The sequence below is a fragment of the Abramis brama genome, assembly GCF_963993115.1.
Source record: "Abramis brama genome assembly, chromosome: 19".
Classification (NCBI taxonomy): Eukaryota; Metazoa; Chordata; class Actinopteri; order Cypriniformes; family Leuciscidae; genus Abramis; species Abramis brama.
In genome coordinates, this window is record NC_139981.1 from 19019336 (window position 1) to 19033379 (window position 14044).

Sequence of the window (14044 nt, forward strand, 5' to 3'; positions counted from 1 at the left end):
CTTAACCATGTGAAATTAAAACATCGGGAGGTGGGGATAACCAAGGGAGAGCAAAATAACACAGAAGACGAAAGCTTCTTCAAGACATTCATTTTATACAAATCAACAGTGGTCGGGGACACAAGGTGGTTTAGCACTTTTTAGTATCAGTAGTACAAGGGTCATGCCTTCATCTACCATGAGTTTTTTATTTATCTCTGTACATATAGTCTGTATTTATTAGTTCCTATTTTAATACATTCATTAATAAGATTTTTTATATATTCATTCACCTCAGAATTTAAATGGTCATAATTTCTCTGTCGTTCAAAACCTGTTTTTCTTGGAGCACAAAAGGAGAAATATTGAAGAATTTCAAACACCCCATAATCACAAAAAAGTTTAAACTAACACCATGAAACATCAACTAACTATATCATAAATCATAGCATCATAAAAAACAGATTTGTTTTTTTCAATGAAAAAAAAAGAAGCTTTTAGTATTTCAGCCAACATATCTGTTCTCGCTAGGTATGTAATGCCAAGAATCTGGTACTGTTACGATACGTGTAACGATACGGATACGATAAGGAAAAATAGTAAAGTGCTTGGAGAATTCTTTAGTATTCATCTAAACGCTGGGATGTTTTTTGAGCTCTTTAGATTCAATGTGTTCCCTGAGTATTGGATTTTGGCACCGCTTATTTTTCAAACAACATGACTCTTGTCGATCTCCTTAAGTGCTTTCTTTATAGTGGATGCCAAAATGAGTCCACACTTCACCTCTATACACCGCGCCGGGAGCTGGTATCATTATTTGGTCTTCCATTGGTGGTAACTAGTGAGCTGGGTTTGCCAATGCTAACGCTAGCGGTTCACCCTTGCACTTATGTCAGTTCACATTCAGAGATAAAAAGACTTCCATCTAACGATTGGGGTTTAAACTGAACAAAGCCATGAATCTTGGATGCAAACAAATAGATATATTGATACAGTGTTGCTAAACATAATATCACAATATTATCTTACACCCCTAGTTCTCACACTGGTGTTGTTTCTCTCTTTCAGTGGATGGCTGCATACACAGAGCCGCGGGTCATCTCCTGTATGAAGAGTGCCACTCGTTAAATGGCTGTGACACTGGAAAATCCAAGATCACCTGCGGCTACGACCTCCCCGCTAAATGTAAGTATCTGCATGTTGCCCTTATTTATTTTTTTACAGGTAACTGAAGACCACTATGTTCAGAAGCCAAGGGAACAGTAGTGCTCACAGAACCCCCTCAATGGATTTCTTACCTTGTCGTTTCTTTAAACAATAAGCATGAATTCTAGAGAAGAGTCTAATGAGTGAGTGTTGCCACGCTTCAACTTTGTGATGTTCCTGCAGCAGAGCACCCGTTGTTTGCAGCGATGCACTTTGAGCGTGTATATGTGATTAATGGAGTGGTATTATTAGTGCGCTGATTATTATGATGACTTGCTGTGGTGTGCTTGGCTGGCTGAAGGGGCCATCTGTACTCCAACAAAGACATTAAGGGAACTATTAGTTTGTAATTTGATTGATATTTCATCCTTGATTTATTCCATTAGCTTATGGCATTCTCTGACTCATGTGAGTGATGATGAGCATCACGCTGGTAGCGGCTGGAAGACGGCGTCGCTACGAGGCGGCGTCACGGGATTTAGAATGCATGAGGGCTTCTTGTGTCATGTTGTTTGCCTGCTGTGGTGAAGATGTGCTTAAAACATGAATAGACTCTAAACAATGGACTTCTCCTGAGGTGGTCTGATGTAGATATACAAGGTCATTACCCATGCAGATTTGCAGGTCTTAAGATGGCTTGATATGGTTTAGCTGGTCTCCCAGCCTGGTTAAGATGGTGTTCCGTCATCTAGTTGATCGGTCAGTTGGTTTAGCTGGTCTCCCAGCCTTACCAGCTGACAAGTGCTCTTGAATTGTTTGGTTTTGCTGGTCTTAGCTAATTTAACTTTTCTCCCAGCCTGATTAAGCTGGTTTAGTTGGTCAACGAGGATACTCACCAAGATGGGCATTTTGACATAATTTTGCATGTATGTGTTCATTCAAGCACAAAAAGGTGAGAAAGAGAAGTGAATTCTGTGTCTTTATCTGCACTTTTATCTGTTTTTTTTTTTTTTAAACTGGTTTTTCCATGTTAACATGCATTAGTCTGATGTTTTAACCATTGCTAAATATGTTTACTTTTAAAAATGCATTCAGAGACACGTGGCGTGTTTAATTTCATTGTGCTTACTCTAGGTTTTTTTTTTCTGTAAGTGGAGATGGGGACATTCCAGTCATAACTGCTTTTTTTTTCTTTCCTATTCTGTATCTGATATTTCTGCCATTGGGGCAGCTCAAATATCTTGCAAACATTGTTAAATGTTTTGTGTTCTGCCAGCTGTTTTTTTCTAACAAGGAGCCGATATTGACTAAATGAGAAGCTCTGTGGCTTTCTCTACTGTCCTTGATTTAATGTTATGTCACTTCTGAGCTAAAACAATTGAATTGGATGTAACAGCATCCAGCAACCTTGAAGCAATCTTTCAGACAGTGATGCCTGAGCTAAAGCTTTTTATAGGCTTATCGAATCCTGGATGGCTGGATGATGTGATTAATTAGTGCAAAGGCAGAATCTCGGCGAGAGGAACATACTGTATGTCTCCTCTTCAGCCCTTAGGAGATTCATCAGTCCTAAAAGCATCAAACGAGTAAGCTGCATTTTGTCTCTTTCTGCATCAACATCATGTCACTTCATTATTTCTCTGTCAAAGCCGCATTCTACTGGAAGTCTTCGTGCTCTCACTCGCTTCTCTCTTCCTCTCTCTGTCTGTATACTCTACCCATCGTTCAGTTTTCTTGTCTTAAGCGTTTACTCTTTTGTGACTAATTTCCACCCACATACCCATTCTGAGACTGTCTGTGTTACTTTTTTTTTTTTCATGTCAGAATATGTTGTTGAGCGTCTTTATTCAGTTCTTGCAGAAAGTCTATCTTACAGCTTTGTTTGCAGTTTATAGAAATCATGTTTTACAAATAAGTCATACTGTGTCGCCAAGTGAAGTTGCGAGTGAAGTTGCTACCAGATTAGCATAATTAATTGTAGTTCTCAGCTGGTTTTGCTCCAGGACAAAGCTTTTTATATTGGACGTCAAGTGGTGGCTCAACACAGTGCTAAAATAGTTTATTCTTCAAAAGAAACAAAAATGTCCCTAGAATCATATATTAAAGATTGCAATGAACAAAATAGGCCCAAAAAAGGCAGCCAAAATGTACTAAAAATTTTGTAAAATATACCATAAATTGACTATTAATACTTTTTACATTATTTTTCTTTAATATTTTTATTTCATTATATTATTAATTAAAATAACATTGGAAAATGCACTGTGCTCAATATTTTATTAGTATTAAGTAAAAAGTAAATTTGCAGTAAAATACTGATGGTTTGGGTAAAATACTGATGGAAATACAAAGGTTTGGGAAGCATTTCTCCTCCATTTTAAAAGTTAATAAGCCTATTTATAACTTTGCATGATTATTTTGAGAGTTTAATTTTAATATTTGCATTTAGCATAGCAACCAGACAACCATTTTTGGGTTGTGCCACACCATTTGAGTACAACCTCTAGTCTTGAATGAAGCATGTATCAGTGAATTCCAAGTCACTCCAAATGTGTAAAGAAATAGAAATATCAACTAACAATCACCCTTACCTATTAGGACCTTGCCTTCACACACTTGTCTGTATCCATAATGTTTTATCCTGTGTATACTTTCAAAAAACAGATTTATTAATGCATAATTTTAAAATCAATCTACAAATAATTGGAGAGAGAATCGCAATGCATTAGTGAATCAATTTTTCTAGTCCCTATGCTTCAGATGAGTTTACTAATGCGTTCTAGACTTGGAAAACGGCTTCATTATGGCATCATCTTTACGGTAGCGAAGTGAGGAAGCTCACCACAAACAACACTGCATAGGCAAAACAGGCTGGGACAGTTGCCATGGTTATACTTGCAACTTTTGCAGCACATTATAATGCATATTTATCATCTCTAAGGCTCATTCTGATTGGACACACAAGCCCTTTCAGCATCACTAACTTGTATGTTTGCGTTCCATTGGCATCTGCTGCAAGATGGTTTACTCTACTGCGCCACAGAGACAACCAGGGAGCGGGATGCAAATGGCACAGATGGTCCTTTTACCTTTTATATCTTGGCGTAGTCAAAAATTTCCAGCATGGGCTTTTTATGCTTCCATAATTTGGCAGAACACAAGCCCTTTTCCTTCCATTCTGCTCGCAGGAAAGTGTATCCCTCTCTTTTGGTAGAAAGGCAGAGAAAGGGAGCTCTACTACCTCGACCTTTTCTGAAGTCTTACCTGCGGGCTTCTCACTTCCCTCTGGAATTGACGAGAACAGAGATTTTACAGTGTACAAGGCCACTTTATCTCGCTCTTTCCCATTTATTTGCTTCCTTCCTGCGTTCCTTTCTCTAGTTTCAGTTGACCTGAGACTGCCATATAGACTGAGGCACTAAAGTCTCAGGTGATGTAGAGCAGACGCCACAGAAAGAAATTTGTCCTAGTTTATTAGCATCTTTTTGCTATTATTTTTGCCCTTAAAAAAAAAAAAAAAAAAAAAAAAGTTACCCATGACAGGTCTCCCCATTTGATTTTGTTTTTCTGCTGGTCCAATGAGGCTAGTAGATGAGATTTTTACATCTACTGACAACATACTGACAATTTTTTTATTAAATTTTTAATTTTTATTTAATTTAATTTAATTTAATTTAGAAAAAAAATTTATTAGCAAATTGTCAGAAATATATATTATCAATATATACCATTTTGAAATGTAATAATAATTACAACAACAACAACAACAACAATAACAATAATAATAATAATAATTTTTATTTATTTATTATTATTTAGTAGTAAATACCCAACTAGCCCGGCTCTTTTTCTCATACGCATACTTTACTTGAAGCCTATGGGACATGACGTATCAAAAAGTGCGAAAAGAAAATTGGGTGCTATTAGTGATCAGCAGACCTCTTTCTTCAAATGTTTTAATTTTATTTATTTTATTAGCAAATTGTCAGAAATATATATTATCAACGATATGCAATTATTAAATATATTAATAATAATAATAATAATAATAATTAATATTATTATTATTATTATTTAGTAGTAAATATATTAACATAGGTCTATATTTTACTTTGCCTTTAAGTGCGCTATTATTTATATAAATATACATGTATTTTTGTTATTAGTTTAAAATATATTTAAATGTACTGTTAATTTGTTTTTCTTGCAAAATGCATGGACAATATTTTTTTTTCTTTTTTCTTTTTTTTCTTTGGTGGGGCCAGCAAAAGTTGTTAATAATATAAAGGTATAACTCCTAGCTGCTGCGTTCTCTCACAAAATCTTTTAGCTTTTGCAGTTACATGTAGTGTTACTGTAGTAAAACCATGGTAAATTTTGTAAGGGGTGGCCACTTTTGAAGGTGCCTTTTTTCTGTTTAGCTTAATTCATGAATAAATTCAATTTGCAAAGATGAGTAGAAGGCCATTGTCCCTGTCCCAGATGGTGAAAAGATAACAGATTTAATTAGATCTGTTTGTCTTCAGCATGTTTTTTCATATACCTGTTTGCATCTCAAAGACTTTCATTGTCGATTAAAAGTAAAATTGGACAAATACGGTAAAAGGCAGGATTTGTTTGATCAAGATGGACCTGAAAGTTCTGGAAGACTTCAGTTAAAGTTGTACCTAGTGAGCTAAACTACTCCACTTATCAAATACTCATTCCTCAAAGGCATTGGTGCTGGCTTGCGTCCCTGCTACAATCTGTCAAGGTCACCGGATGGCAAATTATATTGCCTTAGCTAATGTTGAAATTAAACGTAAAAGAGAAGGGAGAAAAACAAAGCCTAAGGGATAAAATGCTTCCTTGTGTTTGGACAGAGACGCTGAACGCCGTGAAGAACAACCCACCATTGGCCTCAGGAAAGTGCCTGTAAATAATGAGCTAAATCCAGACTAGCTCGGCTCTTTTTCTCATACGCATACTTTACTTGAACCCAATGGGACATGACATCTCAAAAAGTGCCCTTTTTGGATTCCTGTTCTCATCATTTGATTCTCTCTTGCCAAAGACAAGAAAATTGGGTGCTATTAGTGATCAGCAGACCTCTTTCTTCAAATTTTTTTCATGCGTTCTCACTTTTTTTTTTTTTTTTTGGCTTAGATAAAACCAAGACTTGTGTATCTCAGAGGCAAATGGGACACTTGTAGGATCAGGCTGTCACATGTGGCACACATTACTGAAGACTGGCCCTGGGATTATTAATAAATGACAGTAATTATCTTCCCACCGTAGCGGAAAAAGGCACTAAATAAAACTGTGTGTTACCTCAATCTGACAATGAAACCAGTGATTTATTTAGGACAATAGTTTTTTTTTTTTTTTTTTTTTGTGGGTTGGTCCCGTAAATCATTTCTTACGAAAAGGTGTATACACTTTAAATTTTTTATTATTTAGTAACTTACTGTACTGTATATTATTCAGAGGCCAGCTGTATAAATAAACGTGGAATTTATATAATTAATTTAGTTTAACTTAAAGGGATAGTACAAGTTAATCTTAATCAACAGAATTTATGGTGTGTTTGATTACCACAAAACAAACAAAAAAAACCCTCTCCCTCGTGTTTATGCAACTTAAATGAAAATAAATTGGCCTTTTTTAAAAGCCGAAATGTGAAGTAGTATAATTTCATTTAGTTTATATAATTGTTAACTTGTGTATTATTCCTTTTTCATTCTGTCATCTATTACAGTTGTCTTATAATTTTTGTGTTTATGGCATTTTGTTATCATGGCAATGAAGATGTAAAATTGGACATAACTTTTTCATTCATTGTGGCTATAGTTTTGAAACAGTGAGTATTTATTGATTGGCCCCATTCACTTCCATAATCAACATTATGCCACAAAACTTTAGTATTTAGCCTGGAATATTCCTTTAAAAGTTGAACACAGAGTAAATGTTCATACAGTGCGAGTTTGTATGTATTGGCTAGAGTTTCTGCATAAATTTCCATTTAAACAAAAAATCCTCCTGTACTTTTATATTCATCATATCCCTAAAACAACCCTTTGTCTCTCGACACATTAAAAAAAAGGACAAAGATTATTTGCAAAAATATCAAATATTAATGCAACGGTTGATGGTGCTTGAATATCACTTCAAAACACTTTAGCAATGTGGTTATAAATACACTGGCTAATCAACAGAACGGAAACATTAGATGAAGCATTGTTATGAATTATTGAACCATCACAAACATCAATTTTTTGTGTGTGTGCAGATGTGTTCTCTTTTTCATTTTGAAGAAAACAAAGCACAGTTTGCTTTGTTTGTGTAGCTGTAGTGAGTGTTCAGAGTTTGACCAAGGACACATCTCTGACTTTGATATATCAGCTAACATTAAGCACACACTCATGTTCCTGTTAAAGTAGTCCAGTTTGATCTCTTACATCAAATCTTTTTTTTTTTCTTTTTTTTTCACATGAAGAGGTTTTTACTTAGAGTGTTCAAGGTGAAATATGTAGTGTGATTGTTTACTATTGAGAAAAACATGTTTGATATGACCGATTATAATGCTTTTCTGCATCACATCTATTATGATCAATTGGAAATACGCATAAATATCTCTTGAAAATGAATGCACACTATCCAGTGCTCTTCATTTATTCACTGCAGGGGCTGATTTCAGCGTCCCAATATGGTGTGGGCTACTTGAAGGAATGGAGAAGGGAGCTGATTTTATCCTCCTCCTCTTCTTTTTCTTCTCTGTCTCTTCTCCTCAAAACCAGCAGGGTCTCATCTTTATTAATGCGCTTGTACGTAAACAGAACTGTGCAGTATTTAGCATCAGCTGTCACTGTGGAGCCCCAGCACATTAATTGTTAAAGCCAAAGAGGACTGCCTGGGAAAAGTTAACGTCCCTGAGGAACGTTTAAGACAGATGAGAAAAAGAACGGATGGAGGAGAACGGAGGAGAAAGAGAGAGGCTCTCACTTGCTGATCTCGTCTGAAATCACCCACTCTCTCTTTGCTTTTTGTTTTTCTCCCTGAGGCGGCCGCAGATTGGCAGTTCAAAATCCTTTCCATGTCATTTACTGTTCTTGCTTTTATACTCTTTTTTTTTTTTTTAAGTAAAAACCTCAATGTACACTCTAAATAATACATTATGCACTGGTGTTGAAATTCACTGAAACTACAGTACACAGGATTCAGGGTCACCTGTGTTTTCTGTTTTCATTTGTGCTGGATTGTTCAATAATTGTGGCTCTGAGTCTGCTGAGGTCAAGGAATCGTGTTAGACACTGCTCTGATGTTGTCAGTGCTTTCTTAGTCAGTGCCAAGATAGCATCTCTGCCATTGCCAACATGTTTTAGTGCTCAAAAATTGAATCGATGATCATTAATAATGGAAATAATTGACACATTTCATTATTTCGAATGTAGAAAATCTAAGATTGTCTATTTTGGAGTGCAGAATGAGTGATTAAATGTAGCTGTTGTCATTAAACTTCACAGTTAAACTTAATGCATATCAATCAGTGATTTTATACATAATTCAATCTTGAAATCCTTTATGCATACAAATTATAGTGTTATAAAGTCTTCAATTTAGCAACCTTTTGAAGCAAGTGAGCATTGGGCAATGTGTTGAATGTCTGATTAGTCAAAGAAATAAGATTTCCAATCTTTCAAAACAAATCTTTTCTTTTTTATATACCATATATCCAAGGTATTTATTATGTTTATTTAAAATAAGTTGTATTATAATAAATACCCTAGACTCTCCTGGTTCTAGCAATTGCAGGACCGTGGGGGGCCCCATTTAACGCATCTGGGGTTTCAGAGGGGGCTAAAGACGTCCCTGCAGATGTTGTGTTTCAAGCACCCTGCTATTAGTGGGTGTCAGAGGCGCAGCGTGATGGATGGACAGAAATGATTTAAGTGAGTGTTGACCAAGGCTAAAACAAGCCTCAGAGTTCGAGTGAGGAACACAGACTGTTTGGTCTGTCTCAACTTTGACCACAAAAACGCAGGGTTCACCGGCTCGACGATTTGCTCATGCAGTTTCAGACAGGCTGCTCATGGAGGGAGTGTTTTATTATAAAGTCTTCCAAAAGCACACTGAATGCCTTTGAAATTAATGCAGTGAATGTTTTATAGCTTTCAGCCTCAAATCTGAGTGCAAACTTGAAAGAAACAAAAACTAAAAATAGATTAGGGGAGAGCTGGGGTACGCTACGCTAGTTTTTACTTAAGTTGTCCTCTAGGCAAGGAGAAAGAAATTATCTACAACATAGGGCCATAGAAATATAACAACTTGTTTTGCTAAACATTATTTTCATATAAATATACTCTGGGCAGGACGGTACCGGCAACATCTGGGAAGTGCAGGTATACGCAAAAAAAAGTGATGGTTTACATATATATGTAAACACACAATAGATACACACAATACCAGCTGCGCTTTCTCGCTCTCTCATCTCTCCGACACGCAAACCCGCCTCCCCTCACTCACTTGCTTCATTTGCTATGGATGAATATTGTTGGTGTTACTAGGGCTGGGCGATATATCGCATGACATTGTTAGGCGCATCTCGTCAGTAAAGCCGGTTCCTTGATTAGTAGTAAATCGCCATCACCTGCTTTCAGATGGAGCGGCATTTACTACACAGAGCCGTAGTTCACTGACAAGCTGAGCCATATCACATTAATTATCACGGACGTATCGCCTGCAAACAGTTGTGCCAGGTCTTAAAGGGACAGCAGCCTAATATATATCTATATGGCAGTTTTTCCTCATGGCACTGATGTCAAAATTATGGTCAGTGAAAATTCTGAGTGACTATTAACTTTGGAAAACCACTATATAACGGATTTTGTTAAACAGTAGTTTGTTTTATGTATATTTTCAGACTTGGATTCGTTGGTTTTGATTTGATCAGATGTGTAAAATCAGTCAAATGTACTGACACAAACAAAAAGAAAATTACTTTTTGCATGTGCATATCTAATTCATGTGATGAGCTCTGTCAAAATTTATATTCATGTAACAACATTGTTACACAATGTACATTTTGCAGTTTTTTTTTAATGGGTAACACCATGTCCTAACCAGACGTGATACGATAAGATTCCAGCGACATATAATTTGTCTCTCCACACTAGACGCGACGCGACTGCGAGATGCGTCAAAATCAATCAAAACCTACAGCCAATCAGAACAGCGTGTGGGCGGAGTCTCGCGGCAAGTGCACAGCACCAGAGAGTAATCTTGACGGCGCTCTCAAGAAAATGGATAAATAGGCTATATAATCAAATTCACAAATATTTCACCATTTAAACATCATTAAAAATACATAGGCTACTGAGTTACTAAAACATTCTTTGTCAAAGAATACACTTGTTTGTTCACAGTTTGAACGTTCTTGTTTCCATTTGTTTAATTTCAAGATCTGAGGTGAATTATCCATGGTTGCTTTTACAGCTACAAAGCTGAGAGCACTAAATGATATTCAAAGTAACATTGCATGCTTTTAACATTAAATAAAGCACATAAACAGTACCTGAGATTGCCATTGCCACACTTTGTGTTTGTTGTTCCAGTGTGACGTCACAGAAAAATAGAAACCGTTTCTAAAATAGAATCGTCGCGTGTTGCTGTCGTGGCTGGTTAGGACAAAAACTCTGATTAACATGGAAAAGATACCTTTTATCGCGTGTCGCGGCGCGTGTAGTTAGGACACGGTGTAATTATCTCAAACATGGGCGGTCTTGACTGAACTGGTTGTTCTTTTTTCTGCGATGAGAAATTCATAGTGACTCATGAACTTGACTCTCTCTTTCTCTCCACATGTAAGCTATCTAATATACATGATATATTCTAGATTTTTATGTTAAATTGAGCTTCATATATTTTTAGACTATAATCAGACTACCAGTTCTGTTTAAGACTTGCTCTGTTTGTAAAATGAATACCCTCTCAGTTTGCTGTCTTTAATATCAATTAACATTTAACTCACTGCATACAAAATTCGATAACTACAGAAGAAAGTTAAATTACGTTGCATCAGGCGCACCACAGCGTTTATTAGCTGGTTTTGAAGGTCGTCTTATCATCTTCTCCATCAGCGTCAAACTCTCACCCCAAGCCAGATGCCAGGACTCCAATATTTACTGTAACCACACCTGGAGCAATAATACTAATCATTAGCACATGTCTTAGCGAGTGTGATGAATTCGGGTGAGTTAGCAATGAGAAATCACTCGTAATGCCCCGTTTCATCCAAGGACCGTCTGTTCGCCTCTCTTTACCCTGCAAATGAAAATTAATTACACCAAAGTACCCACTATTGATAAGTGACACATAGTTCATTTAGATTAAATTATCCCTCCGAATCATTATCGGTTCACTGGGTTGCATTTGTCACTCGCAGCTCCATCCTTTCCTCTGATTGGACGCCTTTGACACTCCTGCAGAGATGATTGTCCACTTTAATTTGGTTATTGGTGGTCTGCCTACGGCTCTCTCCTCTGTGAATTTGTTACACTGCCCTGTTTTCTTTTTTGTCATCCTCTTTGCACAACAATTTAGTTTGGACTGAAACTTTCTGCACTGACCCTCTGTTTATGTGTGGTTATTTACTCCTAAGTGTATGTTTGTGTGTTTTATGCAGAATAAGTTTGTATATGAGCTCTATTGAGAGAAGAAAAACAGAGGAAATCCCTTCATGTGGATGTTAGAATTCAGAGAGCAATTTCTCCATTTGTTGAAGTGGCCCAAGGTGCTATGTGTGATCTTCCTGAATCAAAATTTCTCACTTCATGCTTTAGTCAGAGTTTCGCCGCAGGTTCTTTTTTTCTCAGCTACTCACGGTTTAGAATAATTTGATAGCTCAGCACTGAATAGGTATGATATATTTTCATTATGCAACTGTGAAAAATTCTTTGTTGTTGAAAAATGAAAAAAAAAGAATATTCCACTGCTAGTTCTAAACAGACAAGTCATAAATTGTTTATGATGTAGTTGTTGTTGTTATTATCATGTTTTTTTGGTTATATCAAATTATATGTTTGTTTGTTTTTTTTTTTTATCTCAAAGAGCACAAGTATTAGACAGTTGTTGTTGGGTTTTTTTTCTTTGTTTTTTTTTCTTTTTTTCTTCTTGGGGAAGTTACCAGAAACAAGGTTAGTTTCATGATGCTACTTAAAGAGAACAAAGAAATTAAAATACATGTTTCTCTTTTTTAAATCCTGAATCATGCAAGTGTAAAATGAGACTTTACACTTTTCTTTCATTCTTTTTCTTTCTTTCCTTTTTTTAGTGCTCTTATGTTTTTCAGGTGACTTGTGGGTGAAGTGGGCCCCCCATAATTCAACAGCCACTTGCAGAACAGAAAAGAACATGGCTGGTGGCTCTGGAAGCAGCAAGTGGGCACATCGTAAATGTCACCTATGCACACAAAGTTGTTTCAAACTTTATTGGAAAACAAGAGTCCAGCGGTTCAGAGCCTTGCAACCATCATATCCTGTTATTAGCGCCAGGGTGTGCAAATCTAAATTGAATTGACAGTGTTTTTTTAATTGCAATTTATTTACTGAATTTGAATTGTAAACAGGAATTCAGATGGTTAGATAAAGAGGTGTTGATCATTAAATGCTTGATTTTGCCATTATGGACATAAGTTTAAATGGATCTTTAAAGAAATATATTAACATGCTCAAATCATCTGCTGTATCAAGAGAGACAAATTATTTTAGTTACAACATTCTAATCGAAAGCTGCTCTATTGCCTTATTGAACGTAATTACAGAGCAGTCACCAAAATTGCCAGAACGCTCTGTTAATTGGTTAGCTGTAATTTTCTAGACTTCTCTCTTCCCTTCCCCTCTTCGTCCACTGCCACTTCGGAATATTTGTGTTTCTTTTGTTGGCTGGACCTGTCAGTCGCACCAATGCTTCCGGGGGGTTGGTATAATTTGGTAATTTTGCCTAAACGGTGATACAGTGATTATGTGGCATCAGCTGCAGGCCTGTCAGAAAGATGCTCAACGCTCATCCATCACCACAAACGTGTTACCGGGGGAAAAAAACAAACACTTCGATAGACTGGAGTGTAGGAGGGAAAATGCAACAGAGGGCAGGTTGGGTTGGGGGCGTAATAGGGTACCTGTGAGTGTCTAAGGGTCCCAGTTTGGCCAGCAGAGAGGCACTGGTGCTTTTTAATAAAAGGGATGCATCAGTGGTGAAAGGGATTCTGGGAAGGTCAGCTTTCAAAAGAGGAATGCAGAGAGGGCGGTGGAGTACTACGGGTCTGTCTGTTCTGCCCACATGCTCGCACAGGGCTCGATCTGTCCATTTACCCATCCTCCATTACTCATTTCACCATCATCACTCCATCCTTTTTCCATCTCTTATCTGTCTCTCCCCGCTTGGAGAGTCTGGGTTCTGTTGGGAATGTGCAGGTCTGAATAGGTCATGATTTCACGGAAAGCACACCAGAAAGGCACTTGGCATGGCTTTTCCTCCCCAGAAATTCAATTTAAGACATCTCGTCCTCGGAAACGGGTTTACAACCATCCAGAAATCATCCTCATGACTTTGTCAGTGGAAGTGACTTTCCGGTACTGATTTAAGACTAATATATCGCATTTGTCAAACAGTGTTTGCAATGTTGTGCAATCCTTCATTAAGCAGCCCGCCACCGTAAAAATAAGCAGCCGTTGCGCATACCGTGAGCCCCCGTGTTTAATAAAAACAGACACGGGAGAGTGAGTGTGAACGTGGTCCTGCATCTTACCAGAGCCAAAAGCAGTGTCGCCAATGCAGTCAGTAATTAGGAGACAGATGGGAAAATTGGAAGCAGCCAAGTAATGAAATTCACAGAGGCAGCATTGGGACTGTTACTGTACTGCTTTAGCATCTCCTTTTTATG

General features: G+C 37.1%; 1 protein-coding gene across 2 annotated transcripts in view; it reads left to right on the top strand.

Moving 5' to 3' along the window:
• The window catches only part of macrod2 (mono-ADP ribosylhydrolase 2), a 561583-nt gene that overhangs the window by 205873 nt on the left and 341666 nt on the right, over nt 1-14044 (top strand). For both annotated transcript variants that reach the window (XM_084093701.1, XM_084093700.1), the window contains exon 5: nt 1048-1164. In XM_084093701.1, coding sequence (XP_083949827.1) covers nt 1048-1164 — 117 coding nt within the window. The remainder of the gene's footprint in view (nt 1-1047; nt 1165-14044) is intronic.